At 34.8% G+C, this 24,943-nt stretch overlaps 1 protein-coding gene across 2 annotated transcripts in view; it reads right to left on the reverse strand.

The window, feature by feature from the left end:
- The window catches only part of LOC131152010 (UDP-N-acetylglucosamine transporter UGNT1), a 37,349-nt gene extending 17,261 nt beyond the window's left edge, over nucleotides 1-20,088 (reverse strand). Inside the window, exons 1-7 of one of the 2 annotated variants that reach the window (XM_058103564.1) lie at nucleotides 19,728-20,088; nucleotides 18,974-19,050; nucleotides 8,351-8,512; nucleotides 8,107-8,240; nucleotides 7,571-7,701; nucleotides 7,436-7,480; nucleotides 7,212-7,309 (exon numbers count right to left, since the gene is read on the reverse strand). In XM_058103564.1, coding sequence (XP_057959547.1) covers nucleotides 7,212-7,309; nucleotides 7,436-7,480; nucleotides 7,571-7,701; nucleotides 8,107-8,240; nucleotides 8,351-8,512; nucleotides 18,974-19,050; nucleotides 19,728-19,860 — 780 coding nt within the window. In that variant the 5' untranslated portion in view covers nucleotides 19,861-20,088. The remainder of the gene's footprint in view (nucleotides 1-7,211; nucleotides 7,310-7,435; nucleotides 7,481-7,570; nucleotides 7,702-8,106; nucleotides 8,241-8,350; nucleotides 8,513-18,973; nucleotides 19,051-19,727) is intronic. The other variant, XM_058103565.1, reaches the window with a different exon arrangement.
- Nucleotides 20,089-24,943: the final 4,855 nt, after the last annotated feature.

The raw sequence follows: 24,943 nt of genomic DNA on the forward strand, positions 1-24,943 counted from the left end.
ATGGGAAGGAATTGGAAGCCAAGGTTGTGGTTACTATCAGGCTTATCTAGCCCATGACGTGATGTATCACGTCATGGATAAGGAATCTCCGGCGACAGTTTGGGTGAAACTGAAGAGCCAGTATATGTCCAAGTCATTGACGAATAAGTTGTATCTTAAGCAAAAACTATATTGACTTAAGATGATAGAGAGTTTGGATCTGAATCAACACATCAACGTATTCAATCAGATCAATAGTGATCTGAAGCGGGTTGATGTGAAGTTCGAGAAAGAAGACAAGGTGTTGATGCTACTGAATTCCCTACCTACGTCTCCTACGTATGAAAATCTGGTTACGACTCTAACATAGGGAAAAGAAACTCTAAAGTTGGAGGATATCACAAGTGTCCTATTGAGTTTCCATCAGAGGAAGAAGGTCAGGGATGAGAATTCTCAAGGTGAAGAGCTTGTGGTGAAAGGTAATCAGGATCGTGGGAGAAGCAAGTTTCGGAGCGGACCAAGTAACAATGAGGCTCAGTCCAATTCCAAGAAAAGGAAGGAGGTACGGTGTTTTAAGTGCGGGAAAAAGGAGCACATAAAACCGGATTGTCCAAAGAGGAAAAAGGGAATGCTGAAAATAAAGAAGGTTCATCAAACTCGGCAAATGTACTAGAAGAGGGAGACTCTAGGAGCGATGATGGTGTTATGCTTTCGGTCTCATCCGGTTTAGATGGTCTCATGGATTCTTGGATCTTAGATTCAGCGTGCTCTTATCACATGACGCCCAACCAAGACTGATTCACCACTTACATAACTCTAGGAGCAATGATGGTGTTATGCTTTCGGTCTCATCCGGTTTAGATGGTCTCACGGATTCTTGGATCTTAGATTCAGCGTGCTCTTATCACATGACGCCCAACAAAGACTGATTCACCACTTACATATTGGTGAATTCTGGTTCTGTTCTAATGGGGAATGATGCTTCATGCAAAATTGTCTGAATAGGGAACATTAGAATTAAAATGTATGATGTTGTGGTGAGGACGTTATGTGATGTTAGGCATATACCATAGTTAAGGAAGAATTTGATTTCATTAAGCACTTTAGATTGTAACAAGTTTAATTAAAAGTCTGAAAGTGGGGTAATGAAGTATAGTAAGGGTGTTCTGATTGTGATAAAGAGACAGAAAGTACTGGAGAATATCTATACACTACCAGGTACCACAGTTGTAGGTGGAGCTACAGCTGCAGAGTCTGAGTCAGATAGCACTGTCTTGTGGCATATGCGGTTAGGGCATACGGGTGAGCATGGAATGAAGAAGGTTTATAAGAGAAATCTTTTGAAAGGGGTCAAATCATGCAAACTGGATTTCTGGAGGTACTGTGAACTTGGGAAATAGAATAGGGTGCAGTTCATGGCAGCCACGCACAAGACGAAGGGAATCCTTGACTACATTCATTCAGATGTTTAGGGGTTGGTGAGAGTAGCATCAAGAGGAGGGCATATGTACTTTGTGAGTTTTATCGATGATTACTTACGAAAGGTCTCGGTTTACTTCATGCGGCACAAGTCAAAGACGTTTGTCAAGTTTAAATTGTGGAAAGCTGAGGTGGAAAACCAGACCGGGAGAAAGATTAAGTGTCTCAGGTCAGACAATGAGTACACCAATTTGAGCTTCAGAGAGTTGCGTGAGCAGCATGGTATAAGGAGACATCTTACATTACGCAAGACACCACAACAAAATGGTGTAGTGGAAAGGATGAACCAAACTCTAGCTGAAAAGGCTCAATGTCTTAGGTTGAATGCAGGGCTTACTAAGAATTTCTAGGCCAAGGCGGTGAGTATGGCGTGTTCTTTGGTTAATCGATCACCAAGGGCATCACAAGATGGGAAAGTTGCAGAGGAGGTGTGGACAAGTAACAAGGTAGACTACTTTGTTTTGAAAGTATTTAGGTGTCCAGCCCATGTGCACGTTCCTAGTGAGGAGACATCAAAGCTTGACGCAAAATCTAAACGGTGCGTCTTTTTGGGGTATCAGAAAGGGATGAAAGGATTCAAGTTGTGGGATCCGAAGGCAAACAAGGTGGTGATCAGTGTACTCAGGAAGAAGAAGAGAAACAGGTGCCAAAAAATTGTAGCAGCAATGAGCATGCGGTGCAAGTGGAGTTAGAGACTCAAGGTAAAGATGACGGTGTTCAGAGTGCAGGAAGTTCTAGCTCAGGAGACCAGCAGTAACGCAAAATAGCTATAGAAAAACCCATGTGCACTATCAGGTCATCGCCTAGGTACGGTTTTGATGATTGGTGTCTCATGCACTTATCACTAGTAGCGGGAATCCTACTAATTTTCAAGAGGCAATGCACAGCCAGGAGAAAGTAGATAGATGGGCGCTATGGTGGAGGAGATGGAGTCTTTGTATAAGAACCAGATGTGGGAGTTGGTGGAGCTTCTAGAAGGGAAGAGAGCGATAGGATGCAAGTGAGTGTAAAGGAAGAAAGAAGCGGTTTCAGAAAAAGAAAGAGAGAAGTTCAAGGCTCGGTTAGTAGCAAAGGGTTACTCGCATAGGAAAGGAGTTGATTATAATGAAATCTTCTCCCCTGTGGTCAGACACACTTCCATCAGGGTAGTGTTGGGATTGGTGACGCATTATGACATGCATTTGGAGCAGATGGACGTAAAGACAGTGTTTCTCCATGGTGATTTTGAAGAGCTGATTTACATGTCACAGCTAAAAGGATTTTGCCAACCTAGATAGGAACACTTAGTTTGTAAACTCAAAAAATCACTTTACCATCTGAAGCAGTCTCCGAGGTAGTGGTACAAATGGTTTGACTCCTACATGATCCAGATTGGATACAAGACGTGTGAGTATGATTGTTGCGTCTATATGAGGAGTCTTGAGGACAGTTCACTCATATTTCTGTTGCTTTATGTTGATGACATGCTAATTGCTGCAAATGATATGACTGAGGTAAATCAGTTGAAGACTTTGTTGAGTAGAGAGTTTGACATGAGAGACTTGGGTGCGGCCAAGAAGATTCTTGAGATGGAGATTCGCAGGGACAGAACTGCAGGAAGATTGTGGTTATCTTAGGGCAGCTATGTGGAGAAGGTGTTAGAGAGGTTTACCATGATTAATGCTAAACTGGTGAGTACACCGTTAGCGAATCATTTTAGGTTGTCTACCGCCCAGTGCCTAAAGACGGATGATGACATTCATGACATGTCAAAGGTCCTCTATGTTAATGCAGTGGGGTGTCTGACGTATGTTATGGTATGTACAAGACCGGACCTGGCACAAGTTGTCAGTGTGGTGAGAAAGTTCTTTTCGAATCCGGGTCGACAGCATTGGGATGTATTTAAGTGTTTTTTTTTTTCCTTGCCATGCTTGGTCACATCAAGATCATATAACCATGAGCACCCCAACACGAACGCCTTAAGGGGACATCGGCCACATCTATAGCAAGTACATCACAATAAAGCCTATCTTTATCATCTCCCATTTTGATGGGTACAAGGCACTTTTCAGTAATAGGTAGATTTGTATTGTTTACCTAAGTCACTCTAAAAGGGTGGAGGTGTGGCTCTCCCTTGAGGTTCAATCTACCTATAGCATCTTTGGAGATCATATTTATATGACAAACCCCATCAATAACTAGCTTGCATGTCCTATCCCCATATTGGATTAAAATGTGGAAAATTGTGGTCCACTTCCAATTCTCACTATCCATAGTAGAAGGATATGACACACCTCACCACACTAACATGGTTATCACCCTCCTCATAATCATCTACAAGCTCACCTTCATCTCCTAAATACTCAACAACATCCTCATCATCAGTTATATGCTCCAAAGTTTAACCTCATTGTGGACAATGAGCAGTTATTTGACTTCTAAAGTGGCAGCGAGCACACTGCATAAATGATCTATTAGCTTGAGGAATATTAGACCCACTAGACGAAGGAATCAATAGTCTCACTCAGTATCACTAGAATCAAGTTCAAGAGTACAATCATGCTAGGGGGAAGTACTAGCTCCTACACACTTGCTCCATGAACGATAACTAATCAACAAAGAGTTGTCTTAAATTGGATTAGAATGACATGCAATTAGCACCTATTTACTTTATAAAATTTTCTGTAATTTTCAACTTATTTTCCTGATTTTTGTGACAAATATATAATAATAAACATAAAAAAAAACTTATAAAATGTGCCCACATTAAAAAAAACTTCCCCCTTTTATATTTTAATTTAGTTCAATAATAATAATAATAATAGTATAATAGTCATAATTAAACAAATGGTGGAAATAATGATAATGATAATAATGGTAGTAGTAATAATAATTATAATAAAACTAGTAGAAATAATAATAACATCAACAATAATAATAACAATACTTATGCTAAAACAATTACACAACATTATGATAATAACAATAATAACAAGAAGAACAACTTAACATGAAGCAAATAAAAGGGTGGGGGATCACTCTTCATCTTCTTCTTCCTCCAAGCACACGCATATTAACGTATTCAGACAGCAAATCACACACAATACACACAGCTGAAAGAGAGAGAGGAGCCTGCATTGGCAACGGTGGCAACAGCCCTATGCTGCTGCTGCAACTGTGAGGGTGATAGTTCCAGCCTTGTGCTGCTGCTGCTATGGTTACAGCAGGGAGGAGAAGTCACCAAAAGCCAGAAAGAGAGGAAGAGAGGAAGGATTACTGGAAAATATGAGAGGAAGCTTAGGATCTTAGTTTTCTTGGGTGATGATTCGTCCAAGAATACACGTGGTGATATTGGAGGATACAAAGGTGCTTATAAATTTTTAGAGGAGATTTGGGCCACAAGTAAGCCAATAAAAGAGTGAGAAAAGGGGCATGAATTAAGGCTAGAAGATGGGCGGGAAGCATGACACAGGCAGGCATTGTTTGGTGTGCCCCACACATATATACACACATACATAAATATATACAAACAACAAGAAGAAGAAGCCTTAAGTCCCACTAGGTGGGATTGGCTACTGTGCTACACGAATCCCTTTCCCTCAATTCATCCGATCAAGGGTATTTTCCACTATTAGATTAAGGGCTATTAAATCCTTCCTCACAACCTCGTTCCAAGTTATTTTAGGGCTACCCTTACCCTTTTTCATGTCATACACAATAACTAACTCACTTCTCCTTACAGGTGCTTTACAAGGCCTACATCTTAAATGCCCAAACCATCTAAGTTGCCCCTTCCTTATCTTGTTTTCAATTCGTGTTCTGACTAAATTATTACGTATATGTTCATTCTTACTTTATCTTTTAATGTTAAACCACTTATCCACCTTAACATTTGCATCTCAGCAACTTTCATTTTTTGTGCATGTTGTTTCTTCGTTGCCCAAGATTTTGAGCCATTAGCCATCTTAAAAAATTTTCCTTTCAATTTTAAGGGTATTCTACGATCACACAACACACCTGATGCACTCCTCCATTTTACCAAACCTATTTTAATTCTATGTACTACATCTTTTTCAATTTTCCCTTCAACTTGAATAATAGATCCAAGATGTCTAAATCTATCACTGTTATTAATCTCTTGATTATCAAGTTTAATCTTCTCTCTATAGCTATTCCTTACATTACTGAGATTACATTTCATATATTACGTCTTATTCCCACTTATCCTAAACCTTTTAGACTCCAATGTTGTTCTCCAAAGTTCTAACTTAGATTCCACTCTGCTCCCACTATCATCAATCAACACGATATCATCTGCAAACAACATACACCAAGGGATCTTATTTTGGATATTCTTAGTTGGTTCATCAATCACCAAATTAAAAAGATAAAGACTCAAAGTAGAACCTTGATGTACACCTACTATGATTAGAAAATCTCTAGATTCACCTCCTACAGTCTTAATGATAGTTACTACTATCATACGTATTCTTAATTACCTCTATATATCTACTACAAACTCTCTTCTTTTCTAAGACCCACCAAAGAACTTCCCTAGGTACTCTTTCATAAGTTTCTCTAGGTCAAATAAAAACCATATGCACGTCACGGTCCCACATTGGATGTGTACTAAGGAGATTTTGGGCTTATAGGGATGGTTTGAGCTCCAACTATGTGAGGCACCTTTTATAGGACAAAGTGACAAACCCATGAGACCAGTAGGCCAAACTGGACAATACCTCACTAGAGTTGGACCCAAGACCATTACAAAGCAAGGGTGGCACATGCAGGGACTGTGCCATGCACCAAATTTTTATTTCATTTTTTTCGTATTCGAATTTTTTAATTTTTTATTTGAAGGAACACTTCTAACTTATGTGAGAAAAAATAATTAGAAAGTGAAAATAAATTCTAGGGAGGCTACGAAAATTCAGGAAGAAAAATCGTAATAAAATAGGAAAATTCTCATATCTGTGGACTGCCCTGGCCAAGGTAAATAAGGAGAAAAAGAAACTAGAAAATCAGGGAGAAGAGAGAGAAAATTTGATAGGGCTAAAATTGGCAATTTTGACAAAAAGGTACGAAGTTAACCTGCACAAATACAGTGCTGAAAGTTATCATTAAAATTGGCCAAACCAGAGAGAGAGATAGCGGAATTGGTTGATTTCTAGGTAGCTACATCAACAAACAATTACTCTTTTTTATACCATTCATGTATCCTATGATTTCTAGGAAACTAGATCAACAAGAAACTATTCCTTTTTTGTACCATCAGTGCATCACATGAATTAGACTACTACGATATCTTGTGTCCTATTAACCATTCAAGGAAGAAAGAATTGGTAATTTACATGCTATTCATTTCAAACGCAGCAGAAAAAAGGAAAAAAAAAATGAAATGCTTTGCGCACACATGGTATCCAAAATAAATCTCAAATATGAAAAAAGCAATAAGCGATATTTTATTCAAAATTATTGAAATGCCAATGCAGTAACATACCAGCAGATGCAAGCCTGCAACATCGATATGCATTTTAGAACTTATTTAAACAAGATGAGGTGATGGGAAGGCAGTGAAGATTCAGAGAATACAAGAATCATATAACCTAGCAAACCAACGAATGCAAAGAGCACAGTGGCTTATATTTATCAAACTGAGGGACATGCATGATCATTTATATATAATGGTTTATAATGTGTATGAAATTGGACAAATGTGACATTCCAGCCTCGTTGTTCCCATAAAACAACATTAAAGGAGATCCTGAAAGTACCAGAAACCCAGGTGAGAGCAAATAAGGAAAATTCATTGTTGCCTTTAAGTCACCCCAAATAAACGTCCAAAACAGCAAAAACGGTCCACACATAATTCCTACAACAGAAGTACAAAAATTTAGGGTCACAGTTCTATATTTCAAATGAACTCAATTACACAGTTTTCAGCGAAGAACAATAAAAACTGAGGCATAATTCAGCAAGGCAACATTTTTTTTTTTACCATTGCACCACATAAGACCAAAGCTATTGAGTCCACTAGATTTCCCTGAGAAGCAATAAATTGTGAGAAAGTATAAGAGAGAGGCTCTAGGGAGCTGAAAAGGAATTGCTATGGAAGAGATTATAGTTGCACTACCAATACGGGCTATAGTTGCAAGATATATTGCTGTAGTGATGTTGGATAGGAAAACAATGGCATAGCCATAGGAGTCAAATGACAAGTCTCGAGATCCCGCGGTAAATGCACCAATAACAATCAATCCTACACTGATAAAATCCTTAAATTTTTCCGTTAAATTGAGGAATAAGAAACAAGACAATTAAAGTAAATATCTCAGAGTTATTTTCCATAAAGAACTGTAGAAGAATTTAATATGTTCTAAACACCCATGTTTTTATTATTCTACAATTGCCGTGCATTCAGAAAAAGCAAAGTGGATCAGCCAGTTTTTTTAACCATCAACCAGCGTGCCAGTATGAAGTTAAACCTCATAAATCTTCAGCAGTATGTAATAGGCCATTCAAACCTCAGGTTGAGTTTATAATATCAGACAAATATCTCTATACTTTAATGAAGGCATCAGTTGAAATCTATAAATTCAAACCACCAGATGTATTTTATCAATATTAAAAACCAAAAGAACATATCTGCAATGAGAAAAAGCTGTTCACCTGCTAACAACTGAAGATGAATACTTCTGGCCCACAAGAATGTATTCCATAATCATTGTGAACACCACTGTAGTTCTCCTAAGGGTTGTGTACATGGGAACATTAACTCCACGGACAGACTCCATGGTAGCTAGCTTTCAAGGAGAAAATGAACGCATAAGCAGACATAAATAACGACTTAAAGACATGAAACTCATTATTCTCTGGAAAGAATGTGTTTTATGTCATAAAGCGAAACAACTACCATGTAAAGCAAGTAGGCTAATGCAAGAGGAAGAGTGTGTCCCAACGTTGTCAATGGTACAAGCAGTCTGGAGTTATCAGAATGGGTCAAGGATTCACCAACTGAAAAAGAAATAAGCTTCCACCGTTTCATTGTGTAAAGGAAAACACATGAACATATCATCTGCCACAGACATATCATGAAAATGTGTGAATAAAATTATCCAAAGAATCAATGTTGATCTTAAAAATAAACATTAAATGCATTCAAGTAATTAGGCAAGCCTGAGCATTAAATAGAAAATACTACAGAATCAAAAAGAAAACAAGAATCAAACAGGAACAATAATGTAAAAACATCAAGCACTTCATAGCTGCCAAAGTGTTGAGAAAAGGCCCAAGCCTATATAGTTTGTTCAGCTTAAATTACGAATTAAAATAGAAACAGTTTTTCTTTGGATGAACAGGAGCTTTTAAACTTCAAGACGGCTAACTGCATGCTAAAATTTGTCAAATCAGATGAATCAAGGGGGTGAAAAAGTCAAAATTGAAAAACCAAGAAAAAAATGCAGAATGAAGCTTACATGTTTTTAAGGGAAAAAGTAATGGAATGTTTAATGCCCTTTGATTTGGTTTCTTGACACCTACTTACAGGCTTTTAACTGTAGCTGATTATTACACCCTTAAAGCCTCTATCAAAGCAAATATAAACATGCATTTTCTATGTATTTGTTACAGTTTTAACTCAATCTGACTAGCATTTATGATCTTCACTCGTATACAACAAATCATGGAGCTCGAGGAGAAGCTCAACTAATTTAAGCTAGTAGGACTCTACGAGTGAGCATGACTGTGAAACATGAGACGTAAAAAAAAAATTACCTAGTCAGAGGTCAGCAAGAGAAAAATGTTTCAGGGGCAAACCATTCATATTATTGATTTTAATAGAAGTATAAGGAGGTCAAATTTTCATCCAATAAATCCAAAGTCAAATAAAATTTATCATAGATCACATCTTAAAGCAATTGAGGTGGTGTAGAGCACTGGTGGCCAAGTGAATGTTGTAGTTGGTGGGACAATGTGGTTAAGTGATTGCAGTGGCACAATAGTGGCGGTAATACCAAGAATGAGGGGAGATGGTGGCAAGGCAGTGGTAATGACAGCTTGGCGGAGCTAGGCATGGTCTTAAATCGTGGTTGCGGGTAGCGTAATGTAACGGGCACGCGTGCAACGGGAAGCGGGAGTAGCGGATGTTACATAACGGGAAGCGGGTATAACGGCCATGAATTTTTTTGAAGCACGCACAACCTTGTGCATATTAGCGTACTTATATGTTTTAAGCTTTTAGCCCTTCTTAGAAAAAGTTTTAGCGTATTTTGGATCATTTAGTTCGAGTAACTAAGTTCTTTGTTAAGGGCAACAAGTTTACATTTGTTTTAAACCACCATTGATAGAAAAATTACGCGTGTGTGCATTTATACTTCTCATTGTTCTTATCTGTGATAAATTCTTATGTGTGCTAAATTAATTAATAGAACAAAATATATTATACACTCCATTAAAATCCCCTCTTTGAATCCCCCTAGGATTTTTGAGATCCCTTTCTTTAGCATATTAAAAAGAACAAATTGCATGAAGGATCTTAAAATCCTTTTGGGCCCTAATTCCCACTGCAAATTGCAGCAACACCCTAGCACATCTTAAGAAAAGAAAGTCCACAAGGATAATGGTAGGTCGCCCCTCTTTGCTAAAAACCAACTTCCAAAATAGTACAGAGTATAGTACTCAAACTAAGGCCATCAAGATACGAAAAAAAAAAAAATGGCTCACTAAATAACTTGAATACACAAAAGATATTGTTGGTCTTACAAGGCTTAAAATCTTGTTTTGATAATAACAAATCAGCGGAACTTAACATATTTGGTTAAGTGATGATATTTCAGCACTCAAGTATGAGAATACAAGGTCAAGTGCTCACAAGGATCATTGAAAGCTTATACTCCAAAGAAAGATGATCAAATGAAGCTTAAAAGGCATGAATTCAAAGATGGTCTAACAAAGCTTGAAGATCATGAGGGCATGAATATTAAAGAGAACTTGCTAAAAACTTAAAATATATTGAAACTCGAAGACAAGATGGAGTCAAAGAAGGACAAGCATGAAGACTAAGTGCTTAGAATGTCAAAGTCTTAAGAAGTCTTCATGTAAGTACTTCATTCGATTTCAATATGGATACATGAAACTCTTAGGGTAATTACTTGGACCTAAATACCTTTTAAAATACTTGAAAAATATTTTTATAAGGTCAAAAATTATTTCAAAAAGGTTAAAATTATTTTTGGAATGAATCCAAATTCTGTTATTTTTTTCTATATCTGCATTGATGAGCATTTTTCCCTATCAAACACTTCTTATCTTAAAAAGTGTTCAACATGAAAGTTATGGGATTTTCCCTTAGCTTTCTGTTGATACTAAGAACGTCCAATTTGGAGTTATATAGAAAAAGTTATAACCAAAATACTGAAGGGTGGTTGAAGCTGACAGCACCTCAACCAATTGACTGGTCAGCCAACTGACTAAGATGAACTGGGTTTTGTCAGCCAACTGACTGGTCAGCCGACTGACCAATTTGAACTATGTTCAGTCAGCCGACTGACAATTATTTTTTGAAAATCCTGGACAGATAGAATGGACTCAGCCGCCTGTCCAGCCGCCTGACCCTGTATAAACCCTTACCCAGTCGCCTATCTAGCCAACTGACCCTACGGGAATTTAAATTTGAACTTTAACTAGAAAATTCTAAAAATTAGTTTTTCAAATCTAAACGTTATAAAAATTTGTGGAACACTCCAAGCAACTTAGGAAACAAGGAAACTCACCCTAAAAACTCTATAAATACATGGTTTTGCAAATCAAATTATATCAAGCAATTGATAATCAATTCTCAAAGTTGAAACTCTCATACTCTTAAAGCTCTCATGCTCTCATCTTTGCACATCTGAATTGCTGAGATTTTCTGGAAGCAACTAATCAATCATTCTCTGTGTTTCTGAATTGTCGATTCTCATCTAGAAGGAAAACTTGGTGAAATCTCTTTTGAGCTTCAATTGTATTTCATATTGATATTTTGATTTAAGTATATAGTATTTGAAATTGTACTAATCCACCTTATCTGAGGGTAATTCTTTGTACACAGATTATTGATCTTGTTCTTTTAGATTTGACGATTCAAGGATTGTTTGGATCGTTGCCCAAGCGTGGGGTATCGCTTGGAGAGGCATTGCTCTAGCCTAGTGAAGGAGTGTTTGAGCATGGGGTATCACTGGTAAGGTTTTGTTCCGCCCAAAAAGGAACTGGTATGGTGGAATCCTTTGGTGGTATTGGCCAAAGGCGAGGACGTAGGCTGGGGATAAGCCGAACCTTGTAAAAAACTCGGTGTCACTCTCTTTCCCTTACTCTCTTTATTTTCAGCATAGATTAATTGCGTGGATGATTTATATATCTTAATCATAAAAACTAAGTGGATTGGATTTTAAATGAGCTAAAGTTTAATTTGTTTTTGGGATTGCGGAAATCGAAAGGGAGTACGTTGGTTGATCAATAATTTGCGGAAACCTTAAAGGAGTACGTTGATTGGTTAACAACCCAAAACCTATTAACGGAAGGTTTATTTGAAATCTGAATTTTGGGAAGGGTATGGATGTTATATTGATTATTATAAAGAAAGATCACATTTATTCTCTGCAGGGCTTGAATCAAATTTCATATACATAGGGCTACAAAGGCTAAAACTTATCTAAGAGCTGAAGCTCATATATTGATTGAATATATTGTGCTTGAATGGTTTAAAGTTTGATATTGATTAGGGTGTGTTGATATTCCAAAGTTGTGGTTAAGCTAACTAAGTATTAAAGGTTAAATTAATCTTGATAGTACTGCAGTGCATATATTGACTTATGCTTGGTAAATCAATTGTTTGATTGGGTGATTAAGTTTTAATAAATTGTGTTTTGGTTTGAGGATTGAATAAATAAGTAAACACTTTGCTGTGCGATTGTTAAATCAACAAAAAGGTAAAGAATTCATTGAAAGAATTAAAAGATGTTAAGAATCTTAAAAAGAATTAAAAGAAAATTTTTAATAACCCAATTCACCCCCCCTCTTGGGACTGCACCTTAGTTTTCAATTGGTATTAAAGAGGGATTGTAGCAAATCCTAACTAGAAGCTACATAAAGATCTATATGGCACACTTAGGCATAGCTTCCTTTGGAGAGGGTCAATCCTCAACTAGGTCTCCCATCTTTTGTGGTTTAAACTATACAATTTGGAAACAAAGTATGAGAATCTACCTTCAAACAATGGATTGGAAGGCATGGAAGGTAGTCACACATGGTGACTTAATTCCTACTAAACTGGTAGATGGAAAAGAAGTACCCAAAAAAGAAAAAGGCATGAATGACAATGACCATAAGATGTTGCAAGTAAATTCAAGTGCTATGAATGCTTTATATTATGCTCTCAATATAAATGAATTCAATAGGATCATGGCTTGCAAATCAGCCAAAGAAATATGGGATAAATTAGAAGTAACCTATGAAGGTACTATTGATGTAAGGGATAATAAGATCGATATGTTAACTAGTGAATACGAAGCCTTTAGGATGAACCAGGATGAAACAATAACTAGCGTGTACACTAGGTTCACCCACAAAATAAACTGCCTCGACGCATTATGAAAAACCTACAGCCACCCATATGGGAACCAAAAGCCGCAGCAATAACTAAAGGAAGAAATTTGAAAAACACTTCCCCAGATGAATTAATAGGTTCTCTCCTCACATATGAAATGACAATGAATGAAAAAAGTGGAAAATCTAAAGCTCGAGAATCTATTGCTTTTAAAATATCAAACAAAAGCTATTGTGATGAAGATGAAGATGAGATGAATGAAAATGAATTAGCATAAAAGCTAGCAAGAATTCTTAGAAGGAAGAACAAATTCACAAGAAAAATCCGAAACTCAAAATCCGAATCAAATGAAGAGGAAACTAGTAAGAAAAAATCAAAGGCTGATCCCCCAAAATGTTATAATTGTAAGAAAGTTGGACACATAAAATCGGAGTGTCCACAACTTAAGAAGGACTCCAAAAAGAAAAAGAAAAGGCAATGAAAGCCACTACTTGGGACATCATGAGTACAAATAGTTCAGAAAGTGAATCAAGTGACCAAGAAGTTGCTTATACTTGCTACATGGCATGGGACGATGATGAAGATCAAAGTTCCTCATCCAAATTGGTTAATGAGTATACTAGTGATTCATCTAATAAATCCAATTATAAGAGCATGCCATCTTATGAAGATTTACTAAATAAATTATTCAAAGTTCATAAGATCCTAGTCAAAGTAATTAAACAATATACTTCATTGAAAAATAAGAATGAAGGTACAATAAAGGAATTGGAATCCCTTAAACTTGCTGAAAGAGAAAAAATTTAAAAATCAAGAAAATAGAAAATAAGAATGAAGCTGTAATAAAAGAGCTAGAATCTAAAAATCTTACTGAAAAAGAAAAAGATTTGTAAATCAAGAGATTAGAAAGTAAGAATGAAAAGTTGATGAAGGAATTAGAAGACTTAAGATCCCAATTCTCTATGGAAAATGAGAAAGATCAATATATTTCTGAATTAGAGAATAAAATCAGAAAAATATCTCAAAATCAAGAAAAGAGCAAAAATATACAAGATTTAGAAATTTATGATCTTAAGAGAGAAATTGAGGATCAAGCCTAAATCATCTATAACTTCACAAAAAGAAAAGAAAATTTTGACAAAATGATTGGGGCACAAAGAATGTCCTTAAATAAAGAAGGCATAGGATTTAATGGGGTTGAGAATACAAAGAAAAAAAATCTCTACATGGGATACTTTACAAAAACCTCTAAAAATTATGCTAACACCTCTTCAAATGCTTACACTCACACCACTTGCTTTCTATGTAAGAAGAAGGGACATATAAAGTTTGAAAGTCCATTAAAAAGAAAGGGTGTGAAAACTAAATAAGTATGGAAAGTAAAAGAAACATCCCTTGTTAAACCATCCGGACACAAGAAAATATGGGTCCCAAGATGAAATAAGAAAAAAAATCTCAAAGATGAGTTTTTGACTAATGAAAATTCTTGGCCTCAATCAATGAATGAATCATACAAGGCTTAACTTAGAAAGTATTAAAGATGTGGAAAGCAATATGAATTTTAGGAATTTATATGAAATCAAAAGTAAGAAAATCTGAGCTTATTGCATGAGTTTTTTATTAAGAACAGATATTTGAGAATAAGAGATACTTGAGCAACATAAGAATAATTTAAGCAAAAGTGTAGTACAATGCACATGTTAATGATATACTCCATGCTTATATGAAATGATGATATGCTATATACTTCTATGCTACATGCTTACATGCTGATATCTTGATAGTTCCAAAAATATGAAAATGATTTGACTTATATTAATGATTTATAGCTCACTATATATTGAAAATTTGAGCATGAAGTTATAGAGCATGATTTTGAAGCATGAATTTTGATATGATATTGATATATGAATATGAAATTAATTCTTGACCATACATGCTAATGATGGATCGCATGGATAAACTTATTTTTCTTGTACTAGACTACATATGCTTATTGATAATCTTCTTCATGTTACTAATGTCAAAAAGGAGAGAAAGTTGAATTAAAAAATTGGCATCTAAATAATTTGGTATCCATGAGCAGTGCATGATGTGACATTAGCATTGATATCTATGAAGTATATTGGTATCCATGAATATATCAATTGGTATTTGAGCAAGACAGCATAATTATATCCATGAGCATGTTATGATATTGATGATATTGACATGATATTGGTATTTGATATTAGTATCCATGAGCACATACATGATATGAATCAATATTTGAAGCACGGGATGATAAACTTAAAAGCATAATTGGTATCAAATCTAAATGTATTAAATTAAGGGGGAGTATTATGACTCATTGTTTGTATTATGATTTTTACCTAATTTTCAATTGGTATCATATGAAATTATCAAATTGGTATCATGAATTAATGTCAAAGGGGGAAAGAATGTTGATAGAATGATGAATTATGAATGACAAATATGACTTTTGAAGTATTTTTAGCTAATATGAATGTTGTGCAACATATGCTTTATTGTGAATTTAAAGATGTTACAAAACATATGAAATATGAATTACAATGATGAAATATGCATGACTATTTGACTATTGAAGCACACTACATAGGCTATATTGCAATATATTGGGAAGTGTGTATTCATGTGATATACTTGCTTGATGTTCATATGCTCAAAATATGATTTTTTTTGAACTCAATCATTTTTGACATCTTACTCTTTTTTATTGATGTCAAAAGAGAGAGAAGTTTTAAACAAAAACTAAGCATGGTATTGAAAAATTTGAACATGATATATGTATCAAAAGGGAAAAAAGTATTTGATATTGAATGATCTTGAACTTGAATGATGTAATGAGCATGATAGTAAAAGAGTTTTTGAAATTGATATTGATATTACTAAGTTTGTTAAGATGATAATTATTGTAAGGGGGAGCCTTTTTAAGGCTTACTCATTTTTTTGCTCCTTGTTTGTCATCATCAAAAAATAAGAGATTGTTGACCTTACAAGGCTTAAAATCTTGTTTTGATGATAACAAATCAGAGGAACTTAACATATTTGGTTAAGTGATGATATTTCAGGACTCAAGTATGAGAATACAAGGTCAAGTGCTCACAAGGATCATTGAAAGCTTATACTCCAAATAAAGATGATTAAATGAAGCTTAAGAGGCATGGGTTCAAAGATGGTCAAATAAAGCTTGAAGATCATTAGAGCATGAATATTACAGAGAACTTGCTAAAAGCTTAAAATACATTGAAACTCGAAGACAAGATGGAGTCAAAGAAAGACAAGCATAAAGACTTAAGTGCTTAGAATGTCAAAGTCTTAAGAAGTCTTTATATAAGTACTTCATTCGATTTCAATATGTATACATGAAGCTCTTAGGGTAATTACTTGGACCTAGATACCTTTTAAAATACATGAAAAATATTTTTATAATCTCAAAAATTATTTCAAAAAGGTTAAAATTATTTTTGGAATGAAAAACACCAAAATAGGATTTTCCAAATTCTGTTATTTTTTTCTATATCTGTATTGATGAGCATTTTTCTCTATCAAACATTTTTTATCTTAAAAAGTGTTCAACATGAAAGTTATGGAATTTTCTCTTAGCTTTCTGTTGATACTAAGAACGTCCAATTTGGAGTTATATAGAAAAAGTTATAACCAAAATGCTGAAGGGTGGTCGAAACTGACAGCACCTCAACCAACTGACCAAGATGAACTAGGTTTTGTCAGACAATTGACTATCAGCCGATTGACCAATTTGAACTATGTTCAGTCAGCTGACTGACAAATATTTTTTGAAAATCCTGGATAGATAAAATGGACTCAGCCGCCTGTCCAGCCGCCTAACCCTGTATAAACACTTACCCAGTCGCCTGTCCAGCCAATCGACCCTACGAGAATTTAAATTTTGAACTTTAACTAGAAAATTCTAAAAATTAGTTTTTCAAATCTAAATGTTATAAAAACTTGAGGGACACTCCAAGCAACTTGGGAAACAAGAAAACTCACCCTAAAAACTCTATAAATACATGGTTTTGCAAATCAAATTATACCAAGCAATTGAAAGTCAATTCTCAAAGCTGAAACTCTCATACTCTTAAAGCTCTCATGCTCTCATTTTTGCACATCTGAATTGCTAAGATTTTCTAGAAGCAACTGATCAATCCTTCTTTGTGTTTTTGAATTTTCGATTCTCATTTAGAAGGAAAACTTGGTGAAATCTCTTTTGAGCTTCAATTGTATTTCATATTGATATTTTGATTGAAGTATATAGTATTTGAAATTGTACTAATCCACCCTATCTGAGGGTAATTCTTTATATACAGATTATTGACCCTATTCTTATAGATTTGACGATTCAAGAATTGTTTGGATCGTTGCCCAAGCATGGGGTATCGCTTGGAGAGGCATTACTCTAGTCTAATAAAGGAGTGTTTGAGCATGAGGTATCGCTTGTAAGGTTTTGTTCCGCCCGGAAAGGAACTGGTATAGTGGAATCCTTTGGTGGTACTGGCCAAAGGCAAGGACGTAGGCTAGGGATAAGCCGAATCTCGTAAAAAACTCGGTGTCACTCTCTTTCCCTTACTCTCTTTATTTTCAGCATAGATTAACTGCGTGGATGATTAATATTTCTTAATCATAAAAACTACGTGGATTGGATTTTAAATAAGCTGAAGTTTAATTTGTTTTTGGGATTACGGAAATCAAAAGGGAGTACGTTGGTTGATCAATAATTTGCGGAAACCTTAAAGGAGTGCGTTAATAACCCAAAACCTATTAACGGAAGGTTTATTTGAAATCTGAATTTTGGGAAGGGTGTGGATGTTATATTAATTATCATAAAGAAAGATCAAATTTATTCTCTGCAGGGCTTGAATCAAATTTCATATACATAGGGCTACAAAGGCTGAAACTTATCTAAAAGCTGAAGCTCATATATTGATTGAATATATTGTGCTTGAATGGTTTAAAGTTTGATATTGATTAGGGTGTGTTGATATTCCAAAGTTGTGGTTAAGCTAACTAAGTATTAAAGGTTAAATTAATCTTGATAGTACTGCAGTGCATATATTGACTTATGTTTGGTAAATCAATTGTTTGATTGGGTGATTAAGTTTTAATAAATTGTGTTTTGATTTGAGGATTGAATAAATAAGTAAACACTTTGCTGTGTGATTGTTAAATTAACAAAAAGGTCAAGAATTCATTGAAAGAATTAAAAGATGTTAAGAATATTAAAAATAACTAAAAAAAAAAATTTAAATAACCCAATTTAGCCCCCCTCTTGGGACTATACCTTAGTTTTCAAATATTAACATATAAGATTTATTTATGAAGTATTCGATGGCATAACTTGTGTTTTTTTTTCAGGCTAGCAATTACTGCAAACACACAACATAAAATAAAATTCTATTATATATCATTAACTCTTTTACAACACAAAAAAAAAAAATAGTTAACAATAGTTATTAGCAATCCTGCAAGCATTTGAGGACTTCTAGAATAAATAAAAATAAAACTACTGGTAGATTCCAAAAAATTCAGTTGGCACCAAATTTGCACTCAGTCTTCCTCCTCCTTGTGGATCTATATGCATTTTATTTTACCTATAAAAAGTTTAATATTCTCTAATCTCCAGCAAATCATCTAAAATTACATACCCTGTATATTTTTAACGCCAGAAAACTCTATTAATAATTTGTTCCAATTTTCAGAGGTGAAAATATAAAGTTTTCAAGCTTCCAAAGCAGCATCTAGAACTGGGTCCCACAAAATAATTTCAAAAGTCTTTCACACAAGAGGGTTAGCTGGTTACGAATTGTTCTAAAAATTTTACAGGAAAATTAGCCACAGAATGAGCTCAACTTCATTAGGAAATTAAGGTTAGGAATAGGCTATAAAACATGAGAAAATTAACTTGGTAGAACCTACCTGACAAAGCGTGATAACATTTGCACTTGGAAAGCTATAAGAAGAAAGAGCTGCTTTGTTGAACAGTACCAGAAGCACTGCAAAACAAACCGCAAGTAATGCTTATGAATTATGATGGATAAAAATAAGACAACCCAGCCATGACAGATGCTAGAAAAGAAACTTGGGGTGAGCTTGAAGAGGGAAAAAACATTCAAATAGAAATATTTTTTAAAATAATAGTGTCTGAAACCTTTTGAACACTCGACTAATGCAGTAGCCTCCAAACTCGCATTTTAATTAGGAGAGCCTTGAATTTAGCACGTGAGCCACCCTTGGGGGCAAATAGTAAAACATTTTGAGAGATAGAAAATCAAAAGTTAGGAATGCCAAGCGTGCTTTCACGCGCTTAGTTCAATTCATCAAGGGATAATCAACAGTTGACGTGTTCAAAATCAGATAATTTGAAACATATAGCATAAACAACAGAAAACAAGATCATTCGATCATCCAAAGTTTGTGAGGACTGCATATATTAGGCGAGACGACCCAAAACGGAATTTCATTACTTAATCGGAATTTCATTAAGTTATCAGGACAAATATTGGATAACTAGTAGATAAGAATTAAAGCATGTAAATTTATCAGACTAAGAAACTTGGAAATTCAAAGAGACAAAATTGAAATACAAAGCCGCAACTACAAAATCAAAACGTCATGCAGTCATCAAAAGAATAAAGTGAGATCAAAACAGAAGAAATGAACAATAAGATACCTGCACAAGACATGTAAGAGATAGCAGCGTAGGCTCCTCTCTTGGTCATGGCGGATCCTTTGAACAGCTTCTCCTCGCCCCTGGGAGCGTCCGATACTGGGAGGATCGCATTCTTCGTCGAGTTCGTCGCCATAAGATCTCTCTTTCTCAGTCTCTCTCTCTCTCTCTCTCTCTCTATGGAGTCTCTATCTGGTCTTTCAATCAAACTTCTCCTCTTTCCGAGGTTTAGGCCTCGGACGGTTCAACGTTCCGTTGGCGAGGGTACAAGGCGGGTTGGATCGCCATTCACAGGGGTGGACTCGGTGAGCGAGTCGGCGACCATGCCTCAGGGTTCGGGTCGGGCAGATTCTGCATCTAAAATAATAATTCTTATGTCAATGCACTTTAAATATAAATAATTCTTCAAAATATTATTTTAGAAAAATTATGGATGATTAGGGATATTTTTGGAATATTTATGAATAGTTATAGAAATATGTTTAAAATATATATATGGTCTTATTAAAAATATGTATGTCATCCTATCTTCCACCACTTTTGTTTTTCCACCCCAGTATTGCTTAACTATCCATATTATCCTATAAAAGGGCACCCTCCCCTTCTCATTTGGGACACACACATTTGATATTTTTATGTAAGTATAGTAAGGATGAGATAAGAAGAGAGATAAAGTGAAGAGAGACATTTTGTACAAGAGATACAGAGAGAAATGATATTTTGTACAAATTCGGTCCCAAATTATCTTGTAATTCCGCTCGAAATAGTGAAATTTTTTATTTCATCTGCCCGTGAAGTAAATATATCCAAACCACGTAAAATTTCTGTCTCATCTCTATTTATTTTTTTATTTATTTCCTACATCTTTTATAACACGTTATCGGCATGAGACTCTAACCAACTGAATTATTTTTTTAATTCTTATTTAATTTATTTATTTCTTATAAGTTTTACTCCACAAGAATATAATATTTTCTAAAAAAGAATATGTCTTTTAAAGTTTAAAAAGTATCAATCTCTAGAAAATATGGTAAAATAATCATCCTGAAGAAACAATATATTTAAATTTTTCGTCTATATATTTAATCTCCCGAAAAGATAGACCTCATGAAGAAGTTATGTATCTAATCTCCAGAAAGGATGATAAATATTTATCTCCTGAAGAGAATATATTTTTAAACTTCCAAAGAGATGTTAAATTCGACCTCCTAAAGAGGTGAAACATTTATTCTACTGATGAGTTAGTATATTTAACCTCCAAAAGAGGTGGTAATTATTACCCAATTTAATATTATAAATTGGAATTATACTTCTAAATAGTACAAATTGAGAAAAATAAAATAATGTTTATGAAAAAATATATTTGACTACCTCAAAAGGGTGGAAATAATATTATATTACTGTCTTAGTTTTGTTTAAGTTTTTACATTTGTTAATTCATTTAGATGTCGAACCAAAACAAAATTGAATTTGTTCCCCTTGATATCAATGGTAACAATTATTTATCATGAATTCTTGATATTGATATCTATCTAAATGCAATGAATATAACGCTCTAGAAAATAATATACTTGGGAAGGTAAAAAATAATAATAATAATAATTAAAAAAATAATATAAAATAAAAATAATTATAATTAAAATTAATTAAATGAAATATTTATTATTATTAATTTAATAATATAATATAATATATTATATATAGATCCTTCAAGAAAGGGATTACTGAGAGCTTAGCTCTCTCTTCGTCTCTCACTCTCTCACTTCTCCGTACTTCCTTCCCTCTCTCCTCAATTTCTTCTCTAGTACTCGATCGATCAAAAAAGAGAAGATGCCCCGGGGTTCCATTCTCCACCACCGTCAATTTAACTGGAGTGCATTTGTCGTATAAGTGACGTAGGCACCACTCGTAGGGTAAGGTAACTTCTCCCTCGTTCCTCACTTTCTCCTTAAATCTTCAGTTAAATCAATGATCGGGCCCCACCACAAGGTCCTAATCTCGATCGTTGACATTTTGACCGAAACAAATTTTCAATTTAAGGGTCCTAGGCACCACTCCAAAGCGAGGGTGAGATTTATGAAACTAAGCAAATTGATTATTTTTGGGAGTTTAATTGTTTATTTGAAATTTATAAATCTAAAAAATTTTAAAATAGTATTTTAGTTGAAGTTAAATTGGTTGAACTAGTGTTATTGAATTCAGGGTTCAGGTTAGCGCCGCGGGTATGATTTTAGAATCCCTACAGGCGTAGTTCAAGAAATCAGGTAAGGGGAATAAATTATAATAGTATTTGTGACTCACTCGAAAAATGAGCAGCTCAAAAGCTATTCCAAGTATAGGACATCTGTCGTGTAATATTAAGCCCAAAGGCTAGATCGACTCCTCAGGGAATGCGTTTTAATCTCAGATTTAATGTTCTTCCAATCAAAATTAAAAAGGTACTAAACTCAGTTCAGATTCGGGATTTTTAGAATTTTGAAGACTCAAATTACATACACACGCAAATTAAAGTCCTAAAATTAGCACGCACGGAATTAAATAACAATAACGGAAATCCTAGTCTACTTAAGGAAACACTGAAACACGCTTAATTAAAGATGACAACTTTGAATAAGGAATTATAACACCCAGGAATGGAAACTCAATCAAACACACACACGCGCGGAATAAAAATCAAATCTTTAACATGAACTAAAAATTACGAACCAAAATCACAATTTAAATGCAAACTAAAAACTGAACTTTTATTACGAACCAAGAACTCGAAACAAAGTTTAACTACCAATTGACTTAAATGAAAATAAAACACAATAAAAACATAAATAAAAGGAACTAAACGAATGATAAATAAATAAAAGGAGTTAAATTAAATCCATCCAATCTAATAATAACATTAATTAAAAGAAACATAAATAAATAAATATTAAACTCCACTAAACAAATTAAAATAACTTAACACGCATTCAAACAATCTTTCAAAATTCTAACAAACAACTAAAGGAGAGAAGAAATATATTGTTGCAATTGAAAATAAAAGAAAGAAAAGAAAAGAATAAAGAAGAAAGAGAGAGAGAGAGAGAGAGAGAGAGAGAGAGAGAGAGGGGCAGCCATGGCAGCAGATGCAACTGCTGTGTGAGAGTTTGGAGCTGCTGTGTTGCTACTCTATTGGAGGAGAGCTGGAGCAGGGGAAGCTGGTACACGGGCTGCTGCTATGGCAGCAACAGAGTGCTCGGCTGGTATTGCTACTGTGCCGTGAAGCTGCTGCTGCTGTAATGGTGTTTGGAGACTGCTATATGCAGGAAAGAACAGGGGATAGAGAAGAGAGGAGTTTGGGGAAGGAGAGAAAAACAGAGACAAGAAAAACAAAGAGAGGAGAAGAAGAGAGCCAGAGAGAAAAGAAAAAGGATCAAAGGGAAAGAGAAGAAGAAGAAGGAGAAGAGAAGAGGAATGAATGGGGAGCCCCAGGGGCTGCCTATGCAGGAAGAGGAAGAGAAGGGTTAAATAGGATAGGGGGAAAGCCCTAGACCCGGATAGGAGACCCGACCCGAATTGCTATATTTTTTTCATTTTTTTCATTCTCTGTTCATCGCAAATCTGACTCTTCTAGAGCCCGTATCTCACAAAACTCAAAACATGAAAGTTGTAGATAATCCTTTCTTCCTCTTTCTCCAGAAATTTGAATCGTCTCGATCGGAGTTCGGACAGAAAAGTTATGTACGAAATACGAACAGGTGTCGATTTTGGTTCCCGGGAATTTTCCTACGACAAAAAATTATCAAAATTTCATAAATAGTGCAATAAAGTTCAAGAATGATGATTTTGGCACTTTATTAAAATATTGGATAATTTTGGACATTTAATTAAAAATATAAACCGTAAAGCCCGGGTTAAGATGCCTAATTACGCAGTTTTGACGCGTAATCAATTTGTTGAGAATTATTGGCTAAGAAATTATGTGAAAAAGAAATATGATATTTTGCCTGAAATTATTATGATATGATTATCAGATAAAAATTGTGTGGCATATGAGTTATACTGAAAACATGTTTAAATTTGGTTGTGTGATTTGCATGAAGGAAATGAGAATTCAATGTAAATATATATACTGAAAGGTTTTGTGTAGAGATGATTTAAAAGAAACCCAGTGCTATGTATACACTGAGCTGAAACGAAATGAGAACTGTTTTTTTGAGAAATAATGAAAATAATATATATATATATATATATATATATATATGTGTGTGTGTGTGTGTGTGTGTGTGTGTGTGTGTGTGTGTTGGTATATTGAAGATTCTATGAGAAATGACGAAAAGAGAAACATGGATATGTATATTGAAAAAATAATGAAATGCTTTATTGAGAGATGCTGAAATGTGTGAAATGGTACATATAGTATTAGTATGAGATGAAATCTGAATATTAAAAATGGGAATATTGCAATGTAAATTCTACAATATGAATATTGAAATGCGAAAATTGAAATGTGGTTTCTGAAATGTGAATATTAAATTGAGAATACTGATTGTAAATTCTGGGAAATGTGAACATTGTAAAGTGCAAAAGATGCAATGGGATCATTGAAATGTAAATGATGAAATGTTGTTGACCTTATAAGTCATATCCCTGTTTTGATTATGAAAAATACTCAAGTATTTAATAACTGCCGATTTGATGTGCATGTATTCTACTTGGCAGATCATAGTATAACTCAAAGAGGAACTGATGTTAAAGACCCAATTTACGATTGTATTGTATTTCATTTCTATGCAAAGGGTCTGTAATAGTAAATAAGGATTAGTTTGTAATAAGCTCACACACATCATATGCATGATCAAATAGGTAAGCTCAAACCAACTGTAAACTAAAAATGGCCTTAGAAAAACCTTAGGAAATACCCTTCGGTCGATCGACACGATATTTTTTCGGTGTCTTCAAAAGACCTAGAAAGGACCTTAAGACACTCACCATTGCACTTGTATGTGTTAGATACTTGAATAGGGTGATTGTTGAATAAAATAGGATAGAACTGCACAAGTTATGCACTTTCAGTCGACCGACTTATACAAATCATTTTGCCCTTGGTCGACCGAATCAGGTATGGGTCAACATGTTGACCGCAGTCCGGTCGACCGAACTTTTAAAGCTCATTTGACCCTAGTCGACCGAATACCCTTGAAGTCAATAGTTTGACTTCCTAGTCAACTGAGCGAAATTTATAT

This window comes from Malania oleifera, chromosome 3 (assembly GCF_029873635.1).
Source record: "Malania oleifera isolate guangnan ecotype guangnan chromosome 3, ASM2987363v1, whole genome shotgun sequence".
Taxonomy (NCBI): Eukaryota; Viridiplantae; Streptophyta; class Magnoliopsida; order Santalales; family Ximeniaceae; genus Malania; species Malania oleifera.